This window comes from Hydra viridissima, unplaced genomic scaffold, assembly GCF_058129835.1.
Source record: "Hydra viridissima isolate aposymbiotic clone 2 unplaced genomic scaffold, HvirCarnegie_v1 scaffold_4, whole genome shotgun sequence".
In the NCBI taxonomy this organism is placed as follows: domain Eukaryota; kingdom Metazoa; phylum Cnidaria; class Hydrozoa; order Anthoathecata; family Hydridae; genus Hydra; species Hydra viridissima.
The window spans coordinates 12,922,661-12,948,681 of record NW_028324303.1 but is presented as its reverse complement, the minus strand read 5'-3'; the positions used below and the strand labels follow the sequence as shown (position 1 = coordinate 12,948,681).

The 26,021-nt window shown below is 28.4% G+C and overlaps 2 protein-coding genes across 9 annotated transcripts; both read left to right on the top strand.

Annotated features, from left to right (window-relative positions):
• The first annotated feature begins 222 nt into the window (after positions 1-222).
• Positions 223-24,070, top strand: LOC145183206 (aminopeptidase O-like). 8 transcript variants are annotated; one of them, XM_090084127.1, is made up of 24 exons: positions 223-339; positions 5,708-5,877; positions 8,605-8,686; positions 9,399-9,500; positions 11,850-11,896; positions 12,006-12,167; positions 12,474-12,749; positions 13,056-13,512; positions 13,652-14,525; positions 14,709-14,899; positions 15,238-15,529; positions 15,905-16,091; positions 16,507-16,645; positions 17,706-17,774; positions 18,328-18,431; positions 18,891-18,998; positions 19,203-19,243; positions 19,339-19,393; positions 20,585-20,635; positions 20,888-20,986; positions 21,143-21,256; positions 23,132-23,169; positions 23,316-23,364; positions 23,769-24,070. In XM_090084127.1, the coding sequence occupies exons 2-24, from the start codon at positions 5,719-5,721 to the stop codon at positions 23,913-23,915; spliced, it is 3,843 nt and encodes a 1,280-aa protein (XP_089940253.1). In that variant the 5' UTR covers positions 223-339; positions 5,708-5,718; the 3' UTR covers positions 23,916-24,070. The 8 variants fall into 8 exon arrangements, 7 of the variants coding, with proteins under 7 accessions (XP_089940253.1, XP_089940251.1, XP_089940252.1 ...); XM_090084125.1 differs by lacking the exon at positions 223-339 and adding an exon at positions 5,362-5,511; XM_090084126.1 differs by lacking the exons at positions 223-339; positions 17,706-17,774 and adding an exon at positions 5,362-5,511.
• On the top strand, positions 1,287-2,541 carry LOC149889969 (uncharacterized). Its single transcript, XM_090085202.1, has 3 exons — positions 1,287-1,351; positions 1,464-1,609; positions 2,070-2,541. The coding sequence occupies exons 1-3, from the start codon at positions 1,287-1,289 to the stop codon at positions 2,411-2,413; spliced, it is 555 nt and encodes a 184-aa protein (XP_089941328.1). The 3' UTR covers positions 2,414-2,541.
• Positions 24,071-26,021: the final 1,951 nt, after the last annotated feature.

Genomic DNA, 26,021 nt, shown 5'->3' with positions numbered 1-26,021 from the left:
ATTGGCGCTAAATGAATATAGAATTATGATTAAACTCACGTTTTTTCGATGTTTTTCATCAAAATCTTAAAAGCGGAATATCTTTCTCTGTAAAAGATTTTGAAATTTTGTATACTTTACTATTTGCGAATATTATTACCCCCAAAGGATTTTCTAGGGAGTTCGCCGTAAACATTAAACCTAATTTTTGCACACGGTGATAAGTGACGAGGACTAAACGGTCTCTGCGGTTAAAGGGTTACATTAAACAATTTAGTTAATGCTCTTGAAATCAGACTCAAAGCTGACTTCCGTAAGTGGAAATTAGCCTTAAGAACAATTGATCAGTTTCTAAAACAGGTAATTAAGGGTGGAATGCAAGAACCGAACTTGAGTCAAGTTCGACTTGAAATCTCAAGTTCGACTTTGTCAAGTCAGACTTGAAAAATTGACTTGAGCGAATGCGTAAACGAGACTTGAAAATTTCAAGTTCGTGCTTGAGAAAGTCGAACTTGAAAAATAGCCGAGGCGTTGAATTCTGGGCGCTTATCGGACTATGCACTTCGCAACCAATAGGGGCAATGGATTTTTTTTACGGGAAAAACCTTTTACTGAAACAAATTCGTTTAATGATATTTGTATAATATACGATCAATATATAAATTATATGACAATATAAATTACAATTTAATTACAGGTATTAGTTTAGTTAATCATGACACTTTTACAACTTTAAAGCAGTGAAAAGGAAAAGATAACAAATAAATGTGTTATTATAGTCTGTTTTTTTGTTTACTGCCTATTCTGTTTCCTTTTATCAAAATGAAAATTTTGTCGTAAATATTTATGATCGGAATTGCTCATCATATAAAAGAACAAAAATTTCAAAATGCATATCCACTATAGACTTTTTGCTTACTTTGTAAATATTTGTAAAATGAATTCTAAAAGACGAATTTTCAGTCAGCAAGAAAAATCACTTTTGATCAATATAATCAAAGACTACAAAGACATCGAAGAAAAGAAAACGGATAATGTCTCCCTTAAAAAAAAAAATCTTTGTGGGAAGAAATAACGCAATTATTCAACAGCCAAGGCATCGGAGTTAAAAGAGATCAAAAAGAACTAAAGAAATGCTGGATGAACTCAAAGCAAAAAGCAAAACGATTTGTTGATTTGTAAGTACCAAATAAAGAAAAAAAAACAAAGATTATTTTTATAGGCAAGCACCCAGTAAACATAAGACATGTTTTAGACATCTAAAAGAAGTCTTGTGTACATTTAGCAAACGTTATTTATATCGAAAAATGTTATTAAAATATGAATTGTGGGACAATGATTTTCTTGTCCAAACTGTATGGTTACCAGTAAAGTTTATACAGTGCTGGACTTCTCTCTGTCAGACTTTTACAACATGTTTTCTTGTCGATATTACTTTAAAGTTAATAATATGGGGTTTTTCTAACCAATTCTTTGGATTTTAGTGAAAGAAAAGAGCTAAACAAAACTGGCGGAGGTCCTAGTCAAACTCCTGTTCCGTCACAGGAAATTGAAAGCGTTCTGCAGATATTACCACCAAAATCATTGAATCCTATTTTGACACCATTTGGGGATGATGCTATACTGCAATGTAATTTTATTTTATTTTTTAATTTTATTTCTTTTTAATACTATATATTTATTTATTTTTTTAATTTCATATTTTATTTTTCAATTTCATCTTTTTTCTTAAATTTTAATGAAAATTAAGGTTTTTTACAAATACTGACAAAACTAATTATTTTAAACAAACTTGGTTTTCTCAATGCTAAAACTATATATATATATATATATATATATATATATATATATATATATATATATATATATATATATATATATATATATATATATATATATATATATATATATATATATATATACACACACACACACACACATATATAGACATATACATATATATATATATATATATATATATATATATATATATATATATATATATATATATATATATATATATATATATATATATATATATATATATACACACATTTTTCATCATTTAAATATATTATTTATTTATATAGGTATTCCGAACGAGTCAATGGAGATCACATATGGAGACAGGACTTCTGATACTATTGGGCCAATCATAGAAACAGAAAAGAAAACTTTTACTGAGCCTTTGATTGCATCTGGTTCATTAACACATGAAAAAGAACAATGCTCAACATTAAAAAAGATATCTCTCTCTAAAAAAATCGAAAAAAAGCAATATAATGAAATTCATGAACTTGATAAAGAACTAATGCAAAAACAAATAGAAATAGCTAACATAAAAATAAACTTACTCCAGCAAAAGCAACAATACAAACTAAAAGAACATGAAATTAAAATGGAAATTTACCAAAAAAAATTGTCACAGTTATAAGTATTAAAAAAAACACAACAGAATTATTCTAATTGAGGAAAATTATTTTCAAACGACATCAGATCTGGTGTTTTTTATTTTATGTTTTAAATTATTATTTTATTTCTTAGTGAAATTGTTTTTTGATATATAGTACTAATTTGAAATGTATTTTTTTTTTTTTGAAATAATATGCAAATATAACTTTTATCTATAATCAGACACACAAAAAAGATTTTTTAAAAAAATTGGTCCACAATTTGATTTCTTTTTGCTTCTCCATAAATATCTCTTGTAAATGCTTCAGCGCCATCTTCTTGATTGCTATTTTGTATTTCATTGTCTTCCCAATGATCATTTTCTAGAAGGGCAATGTTGTGAAGCACAAAACAGGATACAATTATGGCTATGGAATTTTGTAATTTAGTTCGTAAGGGAATGCTAAGACAAGGAAATCGTTTTTTTAATATACCAAAACAACATTCAACTGCCATACGTGTACTTCTCAAACTGTAATTGTATTGGATTTCATTTTCATTTTTTGGGTTTGAAAAAGGTGTCATTAAATATTGTTTACAAGGATAGCCAGAATCACCTATAACATGAACATGTTGGCGAGCTTCTAAAACTTGTTTAATAGCTGAGTTGGAAAAAACTCGTGAATCACGAACACTTCCAGGCCATTGAACACAAGCAGATAAAGTTTCATTTGAAGCACCTGCAATGACCTGGCAATTCAAAAAAAAATCCCTTTTTGTTTCGGTAAAAAAAGGGATTTTTTGAATTTGGTAAAATCTAAATAATGGTTGATAAATATAAATATTTTCTTTATCTAAGAAAAGTTTGAAGTTTGTATGAAATAGCAAAATCAGATATCCATGAAAACTTATAATCACTTTTGCTGAATTATCAAAGAATCAGCTTCTGTTGGAAACTTTATGTACTGATATCTTTTGTTAGCCATTTGAATTGAAATGTTCTAAACCACTGGACAAACAGTTGAGTTTCAGCTCTTCCAAATCTCCTGTTATTCTCTAAGAGAGTTTATTTATTGTTACTTAAGTATATTATCATTTGTTGGTATAAAATGTTGTTATTTAAAAACATAATGTAAAATCTACAATAAGAAGGTGCCATTTTCTGATACCATTTCTTGAATATCTACTCACTTGGAATGAACCAGTAGCATAAAACCGAAATGCAATAGCCAGTTGTTGTACAGTTGAAAGAGGGCACCCTCGATTGTTAACATTGTTGTTAATAATGTCATTAGCTAATATTAAAAAGGTTTTTATTGGAAAATCTGTAGCACCTTTTAAATTCTATACCGTGGTAAACTTCTAAAGGATTAGCTCTGTCAATAATAAACCTTGGTATGTGACTTGGCTTATTTTTTCTTCTTCTTCTTCTAAAATTCAGCTCATACCGATTCATTTTTGAACATTTAAAAAAAAGTTTTTTGAATACTTCATGTAATTGTAACTACTTCTCATGAACTCTCTTTTACTCCTTTTACACGTATCACCTCTTTGTATAACTGCAACTATTTATTACTAAATGGAATTTACTTTTATACTGTATCACAAAAATGTGCCTTAATCAACAGCCTTTTATAATGCTAGGATGTTCGACATTTCAAAAAGCTAATAAACATTTCTAATGGCATCAAAATATGACATGTTGAATCATTACATACGAGTTACAGGATGTTTTAAAAGACACACGTTTTCGCAATGTTAATATTCAGTTTTCTGTAATGAATTCATTTAAAAATATACTTTCACAATGTAACCTTCTAAATTAATTAGGTGAATATCCCCAAGTAACTACTTTTGCTTGTTAAAAACTCATTTTCATACTTGCAAAGGTTGTAATAAGTTATATAGTAATAGTAAAGCTTTGTTACGCATCAGCAAAATGATAATGGCGGTCTGTTTTTTTTTTCAAGTTTGGTTTCAAGATTGGTCTGGAGCAGACTTGAAAAAATGACTTGAAAATTCAAAAATTCTCGTTTTTCAAGTCTGACTTCAGTTCAAGTTCGCTTCTTGCATTCCGTTCAAGTCAGACTTGAGATTTGAAGTCTGACTTGAAATTTCAAGTCGGGTTCTTGCATTCGGAAGGAATTTTTGCTCTCTCAAGTCTGGTTTGAAGTCAGACTTGAAAACGGTCTATTTTTAGCGGTTTTCAAGTCTGACTTGAGTTGAAGTTCGCTTTGTGCATTCGCTCAAGTCGCACTTTAGGTTTGAAGTTCGACTTCAAATTTGAAGTTCGGTTCTTGCATTCCACCCTAAGTCTTAATCAAAAACACTGAAGATTGTTTAGGAACATTAAAAAAAAATAAGTGCCAAAAAATTGCGATTGGAACACAATTCTATTTTTTAACAATACAACAATCCAAATCATCAGATTTAAATCCAAGAATGTTGAATTCAAAAACTTTCCATAAAAATTTACGAGGATTTGTTAAAAAAAAAATCTTTAAACTGATTGGGTTCGTCCAAGCAGATGATCCGAGAGACTCATCCACTCTGTGCCAAAACGTTTGGCAGAAGAAAAGCAAAAGATTTACATCGCACTAAGTTTATGTGACCAACTTTTTTACAATAAAACAGAAGACAAATAAATTAAAACAAAGAAATATAGTAAATAAAAGAAGCATTTTATTCATTACAAGAATAATACGCTATTATGATATATTCATAATGAAAACATTTGTAATACTTTATGTTTTAATTATGCTTACACTTTTCGAGGGATAGAATTAACAAAATGAGAATGATTCACATATTATATATATATATATATATATATATATATATATATATATATATATATATATATATATATATATATATATATATATGCTAAACTTAATATTATAATATATATAAATATTACGGTTAGAATTGTAAATTATTTTCAGATAATTCCAACAATACGGAAATCTGTAATAATAACTACAATAATCCACAGTACATTTGTTTTTCTTTATTTTAGAATGTCAATATATGAGAAATATGTTAGTACAATTTTTATGTGTGAAACCTCAAAAGATAATCGATACATAAGATGTGACTTTAAGCAATGCTCTAAACATATGAACTCTAATTCTCAAACTGGTATTATAAGAATATAATTTTACTTACCTTTATATAAAACGTGTTTTATTAAAAGAGTGTAAAGTATCACTGCATTTTTGTGATAATAGACTGACTTTTTATGTTTCTTAATCTATGTTGCATTGTTTCATTATTCTTGAAATTGAATGAAATATTTCATGAAAATATTATGTATATAATTTTTTTTGCTTTTAAGCTTATGAATGGATGCTAAACACTGTTCAGAATGTGACTTATTTGGAGAGACATGTGGGTGATGAAATATGCAATTTCATAAAAAGCCATGAGAATTGTAACCAAAGAAGTTCCTATGAACTAAATACACATTTAATTAGTGATCAAAATGCTTCCTTTTTTCCTAAAAAGGTAAGTGCAGAAAAATTATGTTAAAGTCTGCATCTAACCTCTTCAATTTTTTTGGAATTCAGTACAGATGTTTGGAATTCAGTACAGATGTTTGGAATCAATAAAATTTGAAATCTTAGTAATTTTTCCCCTCACAATTGTAGCCCCCTGTAAACTTTAACCAATTAACAACTTTAGTCCCCTTAATTTATAGTTCCCTTTTGAACCACAAGTATAAGAAAAATTTTTCAAAAGCGTTTTTGTCTTCTACTTCTTTGTTTGATTAGTTAGAATGTTTCTTTGTTTGATTAGTTAGAATGTTTCTTTGTTTGATTAGTTAGAATGTTTCTTTGTTTGATTAGTTAGAATGTTTCTTTGTTTGATTAGTTAGAATGTTTCTTTGTTTGATTAGTTAGAATGTTTCTTTTATTATCAGCCTTTCAAATTGTTTAAAATACTTATAAATGAATTAAACTACTTGGTTTAAATGTATTTTGTTGTTTCTACATTCTTAAAATAAATAATTACTTAATCTTTAGCATTTTGTGATTTATTTTCTTAATATTTGTGTAGTTACAAGAGTAACTTATGTAGTTTATATTTAGTAAATGATTGGTAAGGCCAACCAACTGCTTAAGAATTTTTACCAAAAAGTTTTTAAAATCAATTCTTGAAGGGTGGAGTGAAATGCCAAAAGCCTTCAAACAAATTGGAGTTAGCATTGACCCACTCTTTTTTGAAGAAAGGTTAAGCAAAGGTTCTTGGTCACCCCACAAAAATAAGTTAATGGCATACAAAAAATATTCTGGGCTAGATAACTTTTGTAATGTTTCATTTTCTGTTAAAATTGATGTTCTGTTCTCTATTCTCAGAATTGGATCTAAATTTCTGTAAAATGTTTTGGTGTATGTGTGCCCACACATAAAAATTTTATGTTCTTCCCCAAAAATGTTAAAAGCATTTTGAATAGAGTGAGTAGCATCAGAAACCAAATCCTCAGAAATCATAACAACTTCAAATAATTTGAACACCTTTTTGTTAAAGCTTCAAGTAAAAATATAAAAATTTGACATACAAACTTTTTACACCAAAACAATGAAAGTAGCAGTTAGAATCAGATGTTCCAACAACAAAAACTGGATAGCCTTCCCAAATTAGTTTGTAAGTAGCATCAGCATGGATTTTTGCATCATTAGCAAAACTTAGCAATCAATTGGTTGAAGCAAGAAATCTAAATAGGAATTCTTCATTTTGGGAACTATGGAGCTTTCACAGTTCACCTAGACTGATGTTAGTGACTTTGAAATGGTACATAAAAGTCAGCCAAAAATACATTAGCTTTCTCTCTGCTGTTTAATTTTCATTTTGTTAATAATTCATATGTAGAGTAGGGATCTACAGAGAATACTACTAATAGTGTATACTAGACTTCTATCGCATCTTTTTTATCTTTTGTGGTTAAGCTGTCATAAAATAAATAAGCAACTTTTTTAAGAACAATCAAAGAAAGTAATTATAAATTTATATTCTGCATTTTAGCAATTACTTATGTTTGTTGTATCTTGAAAGCAGCGTTTAAAATGCAATTATACACTTCAAATATATCAAATAATCTCTTACTTGGTTCCATTGTCCAGTTAGCTTGTAGTTTTCTGACAAAGAAGACAATAAGAAAATAAGAAAATTTTTCTTAAGTAGAAAAGTTCTCCTTTTTACAAATTTTCACACTTTATTTATACTGGATTATTATCCACAAGTAGCTCTCAAATATTGTCATGAAAAACCACTTAAAAAATATATATACAAATATTCCTTGTTAAAAGCTATTAGTTAGAATTCAAAATTAAAACTACATAAGATCATCAAATGTTACAGCACTTTCCATGATTTTTCAATGCAATTTAATTTTTCTTTCTAAATGACAAATATTCTTCAATTAAAATATTTTGGTTAGCTACTGACAATTGATTCAAAACTAGGTTATTGAACTGTTTAACTGTCCTTTTCTCTCACATAAAAACTTTACATAAATAAAACAAATTTACATAAAGTATAAAAAATTAATGATTGTGTTTTACCGATGATTTTTTAAATGATTTAGAAATAATAAGAAGAACAAAAGAAAGAGCAAGTAGCCATAATATATTATATTAATAATTCACAGTGTCTAGAAAACACAGTCTCAAGTCTTTATATAAATTATTTAATTGTTGGAATTAAGGAAGAGAAAAAAAAACAAAAGAAAACAGGAAATAGCTCTATAACTTCATAATTTGAAACACAATATTTTTATCTGGCATTTTGAAATTTTTTGTTAGCTTATTAATTTTATGTAATAAAGAGTTTATCAGTAAATAAGGTCATTTTGCTCAGAGTGCCCTTTTTTTTTAATGGTCTAGGAATCATGCTTTTTAGAGCTATGCTATCATATTTAAACAGTTATTTGCAATAAAAAATATTATTTTTTTAACAGTTACAACTCTTTTCAATCTGTTCTAATTTCTGTTCTAAATTTGTAATCTGTGTAATATATAAAAATATAGTAATATATGTAATATATGAAAAAGTAATATTACAGCTTTAGTCTTTTTCTACTTCTTAAACTATTTTATAATTATTTTTCTAAATTATTGAAGAACTGAACTTTGCCTGCTAATATTTCGACATAAGATATTTCAAAATATTTCTTTAAAATTTCAAAATTTTTCTTCTAAGAGAACATAAATTTTATGCTGACATTTATTTTAGCTTCTAATTACTTTCAATTTGCGAGATACTCAATCAAGTCTTGGAATATGGATAAACGCTTTTCTAGAAGTATGCAGAAGCAGTAAGTTAACTAATAAAACTCTTTTTAAAAAATGTTTTTTCTGTATTGTGTACAAACAGTAAAGTTTGGAATATTTTTAAATTAGCAAAATTAATGTTAAAAAAATTGTATTTGCATCATTTTGAAGAACCACAGTGGACCTGGATTTAGAGGGTGCAAAGAACCAGATCTTGCTTTTTGGCTACTCTAGTGTAAAATCATAAAATGCAAGATTTTGTAGTAAATCCATAATCTGCTGTAAGTATAGTGTTAAAAGATGCTCATTAAAAACTTATTACAAGCATCAAGAAAGGGGATTGTTCATTTCAAGCATGTGATCTTTAAATAATATATATAGTGTTCACCATCATCAATGCCTATTTTCTCTCAAAGTACTGCAAATATTGAGGGTTTTTTTTTGTTATATTAACATATGATTGTGAAAGCAAGGTGTTTGGTCACATGATTTTCTTACAGAGTAAAGGAGGTATAAAAAGTGCTTGATATTGGAAAGCTTGATGTTTGCAGAAATTATTTTAAGAATTAGTGTAATTGAATTGTTATGTTGGCATGAAGAAGAAAAGCTCTAAAACTTATTATAAAAACCTGTTTTTTCATAAATTGAAACCCCACTTGTGTACTAAAATTGAAGCCTCACTTTATATTGTAAAGTTATAGAATAAAATTTTTTTATTGTTCTTATTGTTTCTTTGTTTTGTTTTTTATAATTTAGGTATGGATAGTTTAGTTTGCATAACATTGTCATTTGGATCAAGAAAGGAATTGCTTAGTCAAATTAATCTCTTTACACAAATCAGTAGATTTTTAGCTGGCTGTATGTTATTAAGCATTTTTACTTATAAAACTCCTAATATGTTCTTTTAAGGTGGTCCTATACTAATAAAACCAAAATTTTAAAAATACACTCATATTTTATGATTTTCATATAAGAAATAGTGTTTTATATTAAAAGCACAGTAAAGGAAAAAAAAATAAAAAAATTTTTTTTTTGGTCAAAATTTTGGGTCCATGAACCCTAAAAATGGACTAAGCGCTGCGATAAACAGCCTGTAAACTAATAATGGTATGATCATGAAATTTTCACAGCTTTTTAATATCAGATGATTACACTCACCCTGCCAAAATCAAATAATTTAACAAACTATTGAAGCTTTTGTAAGAAAACAGGCTTAAGGCCTAAAAAAAAGCCCTGAAAAGGCTTAGAACCTAGACCTTATTTTTAGAACCAGTTAACTAACATGAATTCTTTTGGTAAGGTGAATGTGCATATATATAATAAACAACTCCTGAAAATTTCAACACAATCAGACAAACCAATCTCAAGATATTTATCGCAGCGTGCTTAAAACTCACATATTGAGAAAAACAATTATAAAGATTTTTAATGAAAGAAAAATTTTTCAATATATAAAAAGGTCAAAAAATTATTGAAAAACAAAACGACTTGAGCATTATTGAAAACACAGAAAAAAAAAAAAGTGAAAACTCTGATATTTGAAAAACAGTTAACCAAAATAGAATTATTCAATGAAAAAAAGCTTGAATATAAAAAGATAATATACAATAACTACGTTCTTGATTCCCATGATGTACAGGCATTGCATATTTTTGAAAGAACTCGATAGTCAACACATTTCCCTGAGTCACTAGCAATAACAGTAACAACACCATTAAGTGAGGAATGACCCCTTTTTTGCCAAGTTCCATCACAGGAAACAACTACATCAGCTAATACATTAATATCAAAATCATTTGGTTGGATATTGTTGTTAAGATATCGAAATTCATTTGCTGCATTTTTCATTTTCACATCAGCTACACTTTGGTATATCATATGAATTTTATCTTGAATATCATTAAATGCTTTTATGTTCATTGGAGGAGGTAAGTTCATTAGACCACAAAATTTTTCCAAACCAGAATGACCTTTTCCTATCTCTCTTATGGCAACAACAGATCTATAATTTATTTCAGATGGTGACATTCCTGGACCTTGCTTTTCAATCTCTTTGCTAGAATAAAAAGACTGTTTCCAATCGCACGAAGATGTTGTACAAGAAATGTTTAAAAACACAGCCAAGCCTTTCTTTTTTGATAAATCAGTTGAGATTTCAATTGAATTATTATGACATTGAGGACAATGTCCAATCAAAGTAACAATTGATTTTAAAATGTCTGTGTCAATAAGTATAAAGCATGAAGGCAATTTATTTGAATCATTATTTTTTGCATTACTATTTTTACTGCTATGTGATAACTTTTTTGAAGATGTTGATGTCAAGATATTTGATTGAGTTGAGTTAGTGATTTCCAATTTAGAAGTTAAATTGATGCTGACTGTTGATGCTGAGGAAAATTGATTTCCTCTAAAGTACTTTTTTTTGAAAATCCTGTTACCACCTGCTTTCCTTCTTAAATTTGAATCACATTTATTTTTTCCCATAATAAAAACAAGCACAAGGCACAAAGTATAACTCAAAGCTGATTTTTCTATAAGTAATATATGTAAACATAGTAATTGTACTTAAAAATCATGGCTTATTTAGGAAAATAAACATGAAACAGTTACTGGCACCAGTGTCAAAAACTAAAAGTAAATGGCGCAATATTCTAAAACGCCTATTTTCTAATATAAACAACCCGTTGCTAAGGCCGTTGCTAAGAAAATTATTTAACTTCACTGTGAAACTTGCTATTTTAGAGCATTTTTAAATTCACTCCCTATAATGATCTATATATATTTAGAATGTAGAATGTTTGGGCTTCAAGAATATGCAATTTTTGAAAAATCGATTTTTTTGATTTTTTTTAGTATAGGACCACCTTAATACTTTATGAGTAAAGTTGGAAGGATGACTCTAAAGATGATGCTTAAGGGTGCTTGATAATGATGATGATGATGATGATGATGATGATGATGATGATGATGATGATGATGATGATGATGATGATGATGATGATGATGATGATGATGATGATGATGATGATGATGATGATGATGATGATGATGATGATGGTGATGATGATGATGATGATGATGATGATGATGATGATGATGATGATGATGATGATGATGATGATGATGATGATGATGATGATGATGATGATGATGATGATGATGATGATGATGATGATGAAATTTAATTTTTTTTTTTTCTTTTAGCTGAGGTTTTAATTGTTTTGAGTTGTCACTCAAGCTCTCAAGGACAGGTTAAAAAAACTATTTTGCTTTAAAATATTTGATCTTTGAAGTAATGTGAAAAGTTAACTCCTTCGTTTTATTTTTAAAGATTTTTTTTTTTTTTTTTTTACTGTGTAGGTTTTTTCTTGTACACCTGTTACATTAAGTGAACTTTATGGCTTTGAAGAATTTTGTTCTTTACATGACTTTGTTTGTGCTTGTCAAGATATTTTTGGGGAAAAGCTAAAAGTTATTCACATTTCCTCTTGCTTTGCTCTTAAACTGGATGAATCACATATAGTAAGTCTAACACAAAAAAACGAGACAATATGTTATTGATTTTGAATTAGTATTGATTTGATCAATAAAAAATGGTTTACATTGCCAGGCTTTGATATGTCAAGTTTTTTTTTCCCTTTTTTTTTAAAAAAAAAAGTTTTTTTAGAACTATTTAAAAATATATTAGTGAAAATACTAATATTTATGTAAATGTCAAACCTTATGTAAATAACTATTTTTTTTGCTGGAAAAGGTTCATATGTATGGAGATATTGCAATGATTCTAGATTTCTTTTCCTTACAATATTAATCTGTTTTTAAATTTAGGACTGGCCAGTACATTACTCTTGGTTGAAAGAGAAATTGAGTTGTACTTTATCTGGGAGTGCAAAAGAGGTTTATGAAACAGGGTCGCAAACTGCAGATCTCTATTTAATTCTGCATACTCTTCTCTCAGAGAAGTCTATAGCAAACAGCTATAAGCATACATTTGAGAATATTTCCATGGAAATGTTTCCAGACTTGGTTATGGAAATGGGACTAAATATTTTAGACCCTGACACACTTGAGTCAATGATCTTAAACCCATGTAAAAATAATGAGGTAATTAGATATTGAAATTAAAATTTGTTAACATCTGCAAATTTTATTTAAACATTATCTGCAAATTTTTAAATTGTTAATGCTCTTTAAATGGATACTGCTATTAATCAACAATTTAACAATTTTTTTTTCAGTATTTTTGATAACTTTAAAATCCATATTTAATGGCATTTTATTCAGAAAGTGCAATCAGAAACTTATTTTTTATATTTAACTAACTTGCTTGTTGAAAAAAAAAATTTTTTTAATCAAATTTTGCTGTATTAAGTGTAAGTTAATACATTTTGGTATTTTTATCAAAATCAGGTAACTCCACGTGCTTTTGTTGAGTGTGCCCTTCATTTGGCAATAGTCTTTCGTACATCAGATGGTACAAACAGGTTAAAACATGCTCTAATGTGCAATTTACAGACTAGAGTAACTTCAGATTTTAAAATGCATATTCACAATATTGATATGGATTTTGAATTAGTTAAAGATATATTCCAATCTATTGATTGCAGTTCTAAAAAGATTTTTGTGCTGGTTTTAGCTCTAGATTGTGAAAACATTTTGAATGATCTTTGGGATTGGTTATATAAAGATGAGAAAGTCAATTTATATGGAATACATATAAGTTTTTGTAAAAGTTACGAGCAAATTGCTCCAGCAATGAAAGCCTTAAACACTCCTATAACATTTATGTGTAATAACAATCTTAAAGAAACTACACCTTTACTTATATACATTGTTCAACTTTGTCTTGGTGAAAATGGATCAAAAGGTACTTTTTTTCATAAAGTAAATTTTCATACAAGTTTTGTAAATTCTTTTATTTTTAGAATTTTTGATAACTTAGATTTATTAACTTTAGTTATTAAAAATTAAAAAATTACAGTTTTGATTTTTTTTTTTTCAAATAGATGTAAACCATACAAGTAGTTGGTCACTTCAAGAGGTTTATGAAGAAGTAAATAATGTACTACCTGGTCTTTGTAAGAATGCTCAACTTAAAATTCACACACCACTTTCGAACAGAATTTCTCTTAATCATATAGAAATGAGTGACTTTTCTAATCAATCTTTTCAAAACTTGGATCCTCAATTTAATTTTGAAAGGAATATTTCTAATCACAAGCTTTGTAATCTTGATTCCATTAGCAATAAAAGTTTGTTAGAAGATATTTATAATCCGGATGTTGCATTGTATGCTATACAATCTAGAAGTGCAAATGATGTTTCATCATCAAATAATCCAATTAATGAGACTAAAGATATACCTTTCTTGGCTAATGTTGATGAGGTTTTAGTTTCCCATTATGCACTTAATTTAGATGTCTTATTTCATGATAGATGTGTAATTGGAAGTATTCTTCTGTTTGTTAAACCAGCTAATGAAACTGCGTCAAAACAAAAGTTTCAAATGTGTTTAGATTGCACACTTATTACAATACACAGTGTTGAAAAGGTTGAGCTCCCACAAGGTTTTCAAATACATTTTCATAAAGATTTTTGTTGTTGTTTAGATAAGGACAAAGATACTGTCTACTTGAATGATGATCAGTTAAAAAAAGAAGCAAAAAAAGGTTTTACATGTGATTATTGCAGATTTTTAGAAAACAGTAGAAATGCTTCAGCAGAAAACTTGAAGTATCAAATGCTCTCTTACTCATTGCATGGTTGGTGCATCAGAGTTTGGGATGAAGAAACTACAATTTGGCCAAAATGTATAAGAATTAAGTACAGAACAAACCCAATGGGCCCTTCTCTTATGTGGTGTAAAGATCAAGACGGAAAGTAAATTAAACATAATTTAATTCAACAAGGAGCCAGCCATCTTTCAAACAATAACTTTTTTAACATTTGCTTCAGTTTGTTTTAGTGCATTTATCTTTGAATGAAAACTGTAAAAAAAATTTTTTTTTTTTTAAATAAAATTAGTTTTATATGTATATTTTTTTATATAGTCTTAATTTTTAGTTTATGTGGCTTTACTCCTGGAGCATATATCAATAATAGATCTTTAATGCCTTGTCAAGAACCTCCAATTGCTACTTCTACTTGGCAAGCTTTTGTGTACGTCCCAAGTGGCTACACTGTTTTATCAAGTGGAGAGATAATCAGCTGCAAACAGAAATATTTAAGAAGTACTTGTCAAAGAGATGGATTTGGTAAGCTAACCTTAATCTATTTACTATAAAAATTTTTGACTCATGCTTTATTGCTGTTTAAAGGTTTTTTTTACTTTTTTTTATTTCAGCTTTGGAGTATAAAAAAGTTGATTATATAAAGTAACATAAGATTATGTTAATTTTTACAAAGTTAAATTAAATACTTTGAAATTTTTATGCAATTAGCTATTTTTATTATACTTTATGGTAACATACACATTACTTAATAAAATTTGTAATAAAAGTAGCTGTTCATAGAAATATTTGACAAAGAAAGACCTGTGTATAGGTTTGAGTGTTGATTTTTTTGTTATTTAAATTTTGACTTCTTGTTTTAGATTTGTTTTATTTTGAGATGTCTATGCCGCTACCAAGTTCTACCCTTGCATTTATTTTTGGTAAGTTAGCTCAAAGCTCAAAATCAATCACAGTGACATGTCCTCAAACTAACAAAAGAGTAGCAGTGTCTCTTTATGCTACAACCTCTAAAATTGATGATTTTGAAAAGGAATATTTAAACTTATCATCTGAGTATCTTGTATCAACATGTGAGAAGCTAGGCAGTTATCCATTTAGTAGATTGGACATTGTTTTGATGCCTCCACCTTTTGCATGCATGGGTTTACAAAGGTGAATTATGTATAGAGTTTTAAAGATTCACAGATTTTAGTTCATATTTTCACATAAATAATTTTATGTTTGAAGCACATAAAAAGTTGATTAGGCACCCATTATTAATTACACCCATCAGCTGAGTTATGATAATCATTAACTGAACAACTTGTTATCAGTTCTTTGTCTTCATTCCTTTATCACGTCTGATTTCACATAAACATTCAAGTTCATAATCAAATTCAAGTTTACCCTATTTTTTTTTTTTATTCAGCTTCTTTTGGTTTCAACTATTTGTGAATCTTTATTTTGAATTTCTGTTTTGATAAGATTTTACTTCCCCCTTACTCATGTGCTCTTCCTTTTATTCTAAATAGTGATTTTTTCCTTCAGCCCAAATATTATGTTTCTATCTCAATCTGTGCTGTGTGGAGATCGCAGCATGAGTTCTCGAATTGCACATGAGATATCTCATTGCTGGTTTGGATTAATGGTTGGTGCTGAAGATTGGACAGAGGAATGGCTTAGCGAGGGATTTGCAACATATATGGAGGACCGAATTGTAGCACATCATCAAAATGTAAATAGTTAAAGATGACTGTAAGATCATTTTATTAAATTTGCGATTAAATTATTTTATTAGAATTGCGTAAAAGAAATTTTAACCATCTTGTTATTTTTTATACTATGAATTTTTTTTAAAAATGTTAATTGTTTTCAAATGTGTTTAACAATTTTTTTGCTTGTAAAAAGTATGTGTTTTAATTTTACTTTAATTTTATGCTATTATTGGATACTGTGATAAAAATTCACCAGTTATTAAGCTCAAAAAAATCATAAATCTCTTTACATAGACTCTTTTTGTTCCTTTTACCTAATGTAGCATTGAACTCTTTTAAAGAAATACTGACATATAACACACTAGTTAAATATTTTTGTTGTAATTGTTAATTTATCTGTAAAATAAGATGTTGTATATTGCTGTGAAATTTTAGATGTCACAAGAAGTCTTTGCTCAGTTTAATGGCATCATCCAGATTTTAAGAGAAAAAGTTTTAAAAGGGGAGCTCAATGAAATAGATGATGATAATCTTAAACTTTTGCGTCCAAAAAAAACTGGAAAGTTCATCTCAGGTATTTTTTCGAAAAACCATTGTCTTCTACTAATATACTAATAATTTGGTTACTAAAAAAGTGTGCTCAGAAGCTTATGAAGCAAAGTGTAGCAATTAGGATCATGTTAAGCTTTTGTGTTAATAGACCTTATTCATGTAAGTGCCTTCTCCACAAAAGTGTTAATCTTTCTCTAAGCTACCCTTAGTTTTTCATTTAGTGCTGTTTGTAAATTAGTTTTATATATACATCTTTTTGATATTAAAACATTTTTTGTGAACTTATAGGTAGGAATAATAAAATTTTAAAGGTTGCTACGAAGATTAAAAACCCAAAAAATAACCTTTTTTTTACAGGTAATAATTTATGCTGTAATTAATTTATAATACAAATACTATTAACAGAGTATTAGTTTGTATAACAGTGTTAGTTGACACTGAGTTGTGTGAGGTGTCCATCTTTACAACCTAGTCTGAGATAAGCAGTGGTACAACTGTAACTGCAAGACTGCCAAGTGCCAGTGTGCTTTTAACAACAGTAGAAGTAGGTCATGTGTGTCATTTACTTTCAAGATCATGCCATTTACTTTCAAGACCATTCACCAAACAATCATGAGAACAAGATACAAGACTAATATCTGGCTGATAGTCCAGATAATAGATAAACTGAATCATAGTAAGCTTTGTTTTAAGAATTAGGCACTTTGGTTGTTAATCAATTACAGAAATAATAAAAAAAACAAACAGAAGTGTCAACTTCATCTATGGTAATGAATTGGTAGTATGGCAGAAAACAGGCATACCAACTACTCAAAAGTATAGTTTGGTTAAAAAATTAAAAGAGCTTCATGATGAAGTGCAAATGTTAAAGAAAAGTAAGGAATATCAATTGGAAAAATAAAAAAAAGATATAAAGATATTTTCTAAGAACTTTTTGATATTGAACATATTAATACAAATGAAATTAAAGAATATAAGACATTTCTAAAGCTGCAGAATATATGTATGTATATGAAATCTGGCTGTTTTTGAACAAGCGAGGGCTAACAATATTCTTTTAGTGTTCCTTGTTGAAATTTTAGTGGGAGCTGGTAGATTAACCAAGACACAGAAGAAGTCTTCTAACAATACAAAGAACAACATCAATAATTGTAAGTTAGAAAGAGTAAAAGGTGCAGAAAAAAAGAGAAATTCATGAGAAACCCTAAAATAACAATTGAAAAATGCTTTAAGAAGTCTTTTAAAAATTTTGCTGTCAACTTTTTAAAATTTTTCTTACAATTACTTAGAATCTATAAATGTGTTCTGTAATAAAACTATTTATGTTTGATAATTAACTTTCTAATGATAATCTCTTATTCTTTAATCACACATAAAATGTCATCCTATGGTTTACTTGTCTGTATTATAATGTTTTTAACTGTAGAGTAGCAGCCAGTATAACTAGCAACATGTTGATTGTTACTGATATTCATATTGGGGTGTCCAATATAAGAAGGTTGATTAAAAGTGTTGAAAAGTATTAATTATTTTTACAATTAATATTTTTTGAAACTTTTATTACTAGTAATAAAATGCACCCTGAGCGTAAATGACAAAAGCAGTGTAATTAAATGCAAAATGATAAAATTGAAAATAGGGTCCATGTGGCAGGTTTACTGTAGTTTCACTTTAATAGAGATAAAAACTCTTCTTTTTTAACAGCAATGGATGCTATTAAGAATTGCCAAGAAAGCAATGAGAAGAATAATATTACATCTGATGCTTGTATTTCATCTAAAAAGTGGTCTCAGGTTCATTATTTGAAGGTATGAAATGTTATCAGAATTTCTTTTTGTGGAAGTTGTGGTGAAGTTGTGTTCATAAAGTAATGTTTTATGATTAATACCAAACTTTAAAAAATTTGTTACAAATGTCATAAGCATAATCAAGTTTGACAAATTTAGCATGAATTTCTGTATCTAATTTTTTAAACAGATTATTTTTTTAGTAATGTCTAGGTAAATACTATATATATATATATATATATATATATATATATATATATATATATATATATATATATATATATATATATATATATATATATATATATATATATATATATATATATATAAATTACGGGTAGAAAGACATACACATTGTTAAATGAATGTCTGTCTGTCTTTCTTCTTTAGACAGAAGAAAGGCAGACAGATACTCATATAACAATATATCAAGTTATTTTATTCATTCATTAACATTATCTCTTTAACTTTTATGTTTAGGGTTACTTTTTACTTCTTCACTTATCTCAATTGGTTGGTGTTGAGACTTTTGATGAGTTTTTAAAAAAGTATTTGGAATATTACAGTGGAAAACTTGTCAGTTCAGAAGTGAGTTTTATAGAATATTTAATTTCTTGACATTTTTTTAACTTTTGTGAAAAACTCAGTGTAAGCAGACCTTTAATTGAAAGTTTATTTTGTTTTTAGCTTAAAAAATTATTTACAATTTGTCTGGAAAAATAACTATAAAAGAAAAATAGCAAAGAAAGCTTTTATTTTACATAACATTTATAAACATTTGTTTTGATTTAGATGTTTCTTGATTATTTTAGTCTGTATTATAATATGAAAAGGTGAGTTAGTGTTATGTGCTCATTTTCTTGGCATGCAGGTTCTGCTGCAGTTATGTACTTTCAGAAGCTTAATAAATATTGTTTAATATTTAAAGTGATTTTAAAGAAAAGATTGCTTCAACTTGGTTGGATAGTACTAATATACCAGAGGTAGATTTCTTTATTATTGTTTTTGAAATGCCATGCTGATTTCAATATGTAATAAGAGAAAGTGCTTCCAATCCTAGTATACCAGGATTTTATCAGTCAAAGTTATAGCTGACCTAATTAAATTTCAATTTTTGCTAATTGAAAAACAAAAAAAAGGATTATTAAATTTTTTTATTTTTTTACTCATTATTTTTTTATTTTTTTACTCATAATTTTGGCAGAAAAAGTTGATTTATTCTACAAATATAATATTTTTAGATCATTTTTTAAATGCTTGAAGACAAAAAAACGTTGTTTTTTTTACACACATTAGGAGTTTGAAATAGGGTAAAGTTAACGGATGGTTGTCTGCAAAGAGCATAAAGAACTTCTGTAATGTAAAAAGTGAGAAAAATCTTGCAAACAGCAACTTTGTTTTGCATATGCAACTCATCTATCTATGACAGTCTGTTCAAGAAACCTCAAGAGTTTAGAACTAACACATCAATAAAGGAGAATAAGTTTATACAGTTTTGTCTACAGTATTGGTACAAATGAGGATTTTTATTCATTTATATAAGAACCCTTTTTAAACTTTGAGTATTTGTCTGGTTTTTTAAAATTCTAGAGTGCAAGTCAGTTTCAGAATCTGCCTCAAAAACTGAACCCATGAATACAGAGCAGGACAAATTTGAGCTACTTCTATGAGAAAGCTTGACAACAATTGACTTAAACTATGTTGTAAAAAGAGACTGGTATTTGTTTTGCATTTTCAGTTTGCACGTTAGCAGCTAAAAGGAATAATTTACTAACCATATGTAGTAAGTAGAAAAATTCTAAATCCAGATGCTGCTCCAAATATTCAGCAGTTTATGTTGCTCAAGAGTTTTAAGAGCACTAATTAATTTTGGTATATTATGTTTTTGTTGCTGTTTGAGGAGATCATAAAATAATACTGTTAGTATTATTTTATGATCTACTCAAGTAGTTAGTACTTAACCAGGATATTTCAATGTAAAAACTCAATCCTGGTGCTAGTACCAAGATCCAAGTGTTGCCTAATTTTAATGCTAAAATATCTGTGCTCAAAAAAATTCCCAGGATTGGAAGCTTAAACTCTTAATTTTTTAAATTTAAGAATTTATAAGTTTAAAAATGATGTTACTATTTAACAAAATTTTCATAAAATGAAATTTAAAAAAAAAAATTTAGGGAGATTTTCAACGAAATAGCAACCCGTTACTTCAAGAAGTGGATAATGAGGTAGGTTTTTTTTAAATGTTTGTTTGCTATTTACATTAAAAACTATCACTAGTGAAATGATAGATAGATTTCATAAATTGTAAACAAGCATGTTTCACATATTAAAATATTTCAGTAATGTAACCTCTTATTAAAAGAAAACTGTGCTGCTTGTATAAGCTTCATAGATATCCAGTTATACTTATAAAAAATAAAGAAAAAACTATTTACATATACTTTTTACATATATATATATATACATTTATTTTTTAGTATAGTTTTTGGAAGGTGCGTAATGCAACAAATAAACGGTTAAAAACCTGTGGCTTTAAAAGAAAAATGAGCTCCACACTCTCAAAGAGATCTGCTTTGGTAAACAGTTTATATTATAATTGATTATTTATTTAGTAAGGTCTGATTGGAAATTTTGCTTGTTAAGTTTGAGTAAACTTGATGTATTATATACATCTCTTTTTGTATTATTCTTGATGTGCTATATACATCTCTTTTTCTTTACTTGTTCTTCAGAACAACCATCAGTTAGTTTTGGTTTTGGAATACCTTCTACAGATGGATGGTTTGTTGCCACAAACATTAACACAACTCAATCAGTGCTTTAAGTTTAAAAAGAGAAATGCAGAAGTAAATGTTTTAAAATTTTACTAAGCAAATGCTGCTGAATATTTTTTAAGCCACAAACGGTTTGTTAAATTATCACTTTTTAAAATCCTTTTTTTTGTTTAAATTTAGGACAGCAAAAGGATGTAATAAATAATTATAATTATATAGTAGATTTGGACAATTCATAATGACCTATGCTCCAGTATTAGATCACAAAATTAGAATAGAACTAAATTAAATAATCGATATAAAATACCTTATTTAAGATTTATTTTACACAAAAATGCATATGCTGAAGTATGTTAAAGATGCTAAAGTATTTTAAATAACGCAGATATTCACAAAGAAAGTTTTTCGATGCTGTAAAAAAGAGAGAGGCCTAAAAAATAAAACTTTGACTTAAGCTAGCATGCAAGTAAACTCTATATCTTACTTGTAGTTTAAGTTTGCAATTTAGTTATGTTTATCTACAGGGTAATGGGTGGATGTGTGGATTGAGACAAATTTTAGAGCCATTTTATTTTTAAATGACCAAAGTTCTTTATTTGAAATTTTAGATGATTATTGCTTGTTAACTGTTATTTAATTTTCAATGTTTCTAATTTGGCTAGCACACTATTACCAGCAATTTTACACAATTTTCCCTTGGTCCTTTTAATAATGTATTATAAAAAAGTTTCATTGAATTCTTTTATCTTTGCTTTAATGCGCAACATCAACTGATTTTCAGTATGAGCAGTTCATCCTCCCTCAGACACTTTCTAAGCCAAACAAATTTTTCAATTGGTCTTGTTTGAGGTAGATTTGGTGGTGTTATGTCACAGGCTACATAATTGACATTACCTTTGTAGCATAATGTGCGCTTGCCAAGTCTGGCCAAAGTAAATATTTTCCATCGCTGTGATACCAATAAAAGGCTTGAGTCTTTTTACCAAACACTCTTCAAGATGGAGCATTGACTTATCGCACAAATACCTCAGAAAATTCCCTTTCAGATATCGCTACTCATAAAAGCATGTGGTTCAGATATTTCTCTATCTTTGTATCTCACTTCATCTTTATTATCTGTGTAAAATCCATCATTACCAGGTATTCTATCACAATAGAATGTAAAATACTTTTCATCATCCATCACAATTATTATTTGACCCATATAGATAATTTACTAGCATTCAACATTTTATTTTTTTTTTACCTTTGAGCTGATTGTTCATTGTATTAGGTTTTTTTTCAGGTGTTTTATAATAAACATCTACTTGAGCTATTTAACAATGTATGTTTGGGTGTTTGATGAAAATTTTCAGGATACAAGCTTACACGAACCTTATTTTTTGCAGCACTTCTCAAAATACCCCAATTTTTATCGTTCCACACCTCGATTGAAAACCTGCATCTCTTGATATTATTGTAAATAGTAACTCTTACGTAACCATCTTGCATGAAATGATTTGCCACAATAACATCTGTAGCATGTGGATTTTAATGTTTTTTCTTAAAAATTCTCTTTCTTAAAAATAAATTTTGCTTTGAATTTTTTAGATAATATGTCTGAGTCATTTATGCATGATTTAAATAATTACAAATAATTCAACGTGATTTTAAAGCATGGCAAAAAAAACTTTTGTCTTAATCCACCCGTTATCAGCAATAATCATAATTTTTTTTTGACATGTTGCAAATAGAAGTAAAGTTTTTTATCTTAAAATAGTTAATGAAAAAAGGATATTAGTTGGCATTCAGATTGAGTCAGACGTTGTATAGTAAGTTGAAAGAAATCTTTAGTGCGAAGTTTTTTAAAAAAGTCCTTTTTTTTTACTCTTCAATATGTGTTTGTTTGTTGGCAAAAATAGAAATACTATCATGAAAGCCTTAACCAACCAATAAATTTCATTTTAGGTAAGACATCGATGGTGTGAACTGATTGTGAAACATAAGTGAGTTAAATTCATGACTATTACATTAAAATATCGTTCAATGAAACAAATTTTTAAATTATATAGAATTAGAGACAGCCAAGTCTATATTTATTTAAATTTTCATGGGAAAGAATGACACATGAATTAGCTTTTTTTATTTCTAGTCATTTAAGCAAGTTTGGAGATGTTAAAGACTTTCTAATTAATGATCAGGTATTAAATTTTTAAGCTTTCGCTTTGTTGCAGCGTTGTGAAATGTTATCGAGCCTAATTTTAAACTAAGGTCAAAAAGTGATGAAAAGAGAACCTTAAAGTTTCACATTCAAACTATGTATGGCTACAATTTTATGAGCTTTCAAAGTCGAGCTAGGATTGGAAGTTTTGCTTTAATGTGGAGACATAAAATTATAACCGTATATAACTTGAATCTGAAATTCTAAGAGCATAGATACAAGCTTTAAGAGAACTTACATACAACTTTAAATTTTAAGAGCCTATATATGAATATTAAGAACCTATATAGAAACTTTGCGAGCTTACTTAGAAACTTTAAAGTCTCTAAATTGATTGCACTTTACAGAAGTTTTATTTTTATACCCACATTTTATTTTTACTAGGGTATGGGAATTTATTTATATGGAGAATTAATACTTTCCGGCAACACTCGTCAAAAGAAACTTGCTGACGAAGTGTTTCAGCTTATCAGCAGCGAAATGGATAACGCTACCAGAGAAACAGTGCGGCAAATGATTTATCCGGAATAATTATTTACATCATAAGCCATTTCTGTATTTCTATAAATACAATTATGCCTTTTAGTAATTGATATTGCAAAATAATTCTTCAAATTGTCATTACAAATATAAAACAAATCTGTGTTGTAAATAAGGTGACTTATTAAATAAAATATTAATATGTATATATAATGAAGTTGTGTTTGTGCGCATGCTTTATTATTTGATTTTAATAGTATTGTTAAGGTGCAGAACCCCAAAGTAACACCCACGACGAGAAAAAGGTTGTTCATAGTCTAGCTTCGCTTTTTCTCTTGCCGTAGGATGATTAGATATCCGTATTTTTTCAACTTCCTTCAGAGCATTTGCATTATTGTTAAAAGATGCTTCAAATTGCTTGTACTCTTCTCTTATTTTAACGAACCAATCGAAATAAAGTTAGGCGACGTAGTTGTCCCTTTAAATAAATCATTTCGTGTTTTAATGTTGCATTGAGAACATAATCCTAGCATCTAATATAAAGAGGTCTAATTCAACCTTAACTATATCCTTTTGTTGTCACATCACTGCATCAACAGTTTTTCCTGTATTTGCATAGATTGGAATTAAATATAGGAAATCATTATTTTTAATATCGAAAATAATTTTACTTAATATCAAAAATGATTATCTTAGTTGTACGCCATTGCTTATATTCATCTTTTCCATTGATAAGTTGAAGAACCGCTAGTTTCACTCTGTTCGCCTTTTAGTACAACCTGATACTCGGTATTCATCTTGTGCTTGCCATTAAAGTGCAAGCCCCAGTGTTTCTTTTTTTAAAGTTCATACAAAATGTTGTTTTTATTTTTCCTATGCTTTAATTGTTACTTTGTAAACACCACTTTGACTTGGAGTTGAAAGAGAACTTCCGCTTTTTGCAAAAGTTTTACGGACCATGTATACTTTTTTTGTAGTCAGTTTTGCTGCTGTCATCAAATTTATCTTGGTATCACTTTTTTTGTCTTTTAGGTTTTGTTGAAGCTTCTGAATCTTCAGAACCACTGCTAGAATCTTGTTTTTGTTCAGTGATGAAATTTTCTTTAACTTCCCTGCCTATCCGTTAAAAATCGGCCGGCCTGGAATCGAAAAAGTTGTTAAGGCAGTTTTTAAGATCCTCTTTATAGTCGAAGGTAAACCCCCTCCTCCTCATATACTTCGACATTGAGCGTAAAAGACAGTAATCCGTGGGTGCAAGGTCTGGAGAATACGGCGGATGCTGAAGGACCTTTCATCCGAGCTCTTGGAGTGTGTCTTTGACAACTTGTGCAACACAGGACTTGGCGTTTTTATGAAGGAGTATGGATTGATCTTGTGGACGATCTCTTTTCAGTCGAAAAGCTTATTTCACGCGGTGTAGCTGGGCTATGTAGAGCCTCTTGTTTACCACGACATTCCTTTCGAGCAATTCGCAGTGCAACATGCCCTTCCAGTCCCAACAAACGTAGATCATGATCTTCTTTGAATGAAGGTCAGGCTTGACTCTCGAATTTGGCGTATCTCCTGGATCTATGTATAGGTACCATTTCTCATCTTCCGTGACCATTTGGTACAAAAAACGCTGTTTTTAAGAAATTTTCTCTGTTGTTTTTGTTAAGTTTGTGAGGCACAAAAGTTCCCAATTTTTTTGTAAATCCTATTGAATGAAGATGGTTGAGAATAGTTTTATGATCGCAGTTCATTTTTTTGGCTAAATCATGACTTATTTACCGATCGTCCTCCTTCAATAGTGATTTGAGACACTCTTCGTCGAATTCAGTAGGTTTTCTGTCAACGTCAAAATCGCCATTTTTGAACTTTACAAACCATTTCCGTACTATAGACTCACCTATGACACCTTCTCCGTATGCCTGGGCTGCTTCAATAACTTTTTTGCCTCGATAAAAAGCAAAGAAGAGCAAGTGTCGAAAGTATTGGTTATTACCTCCGGATATTCCATTTCTAATCTAAAAGGTAATAAAAAAAAGTTACTCAACAAGACAACAGTTGGGAGAAAACAGTTTTCAGCGTTGAGGTGAACTTTTCTTAGGATTAACTTTTTCTGTTCAAGAAATGCAGTTTCTCCACTAAAAAATGATACGAGAAAAAAAAATTTTC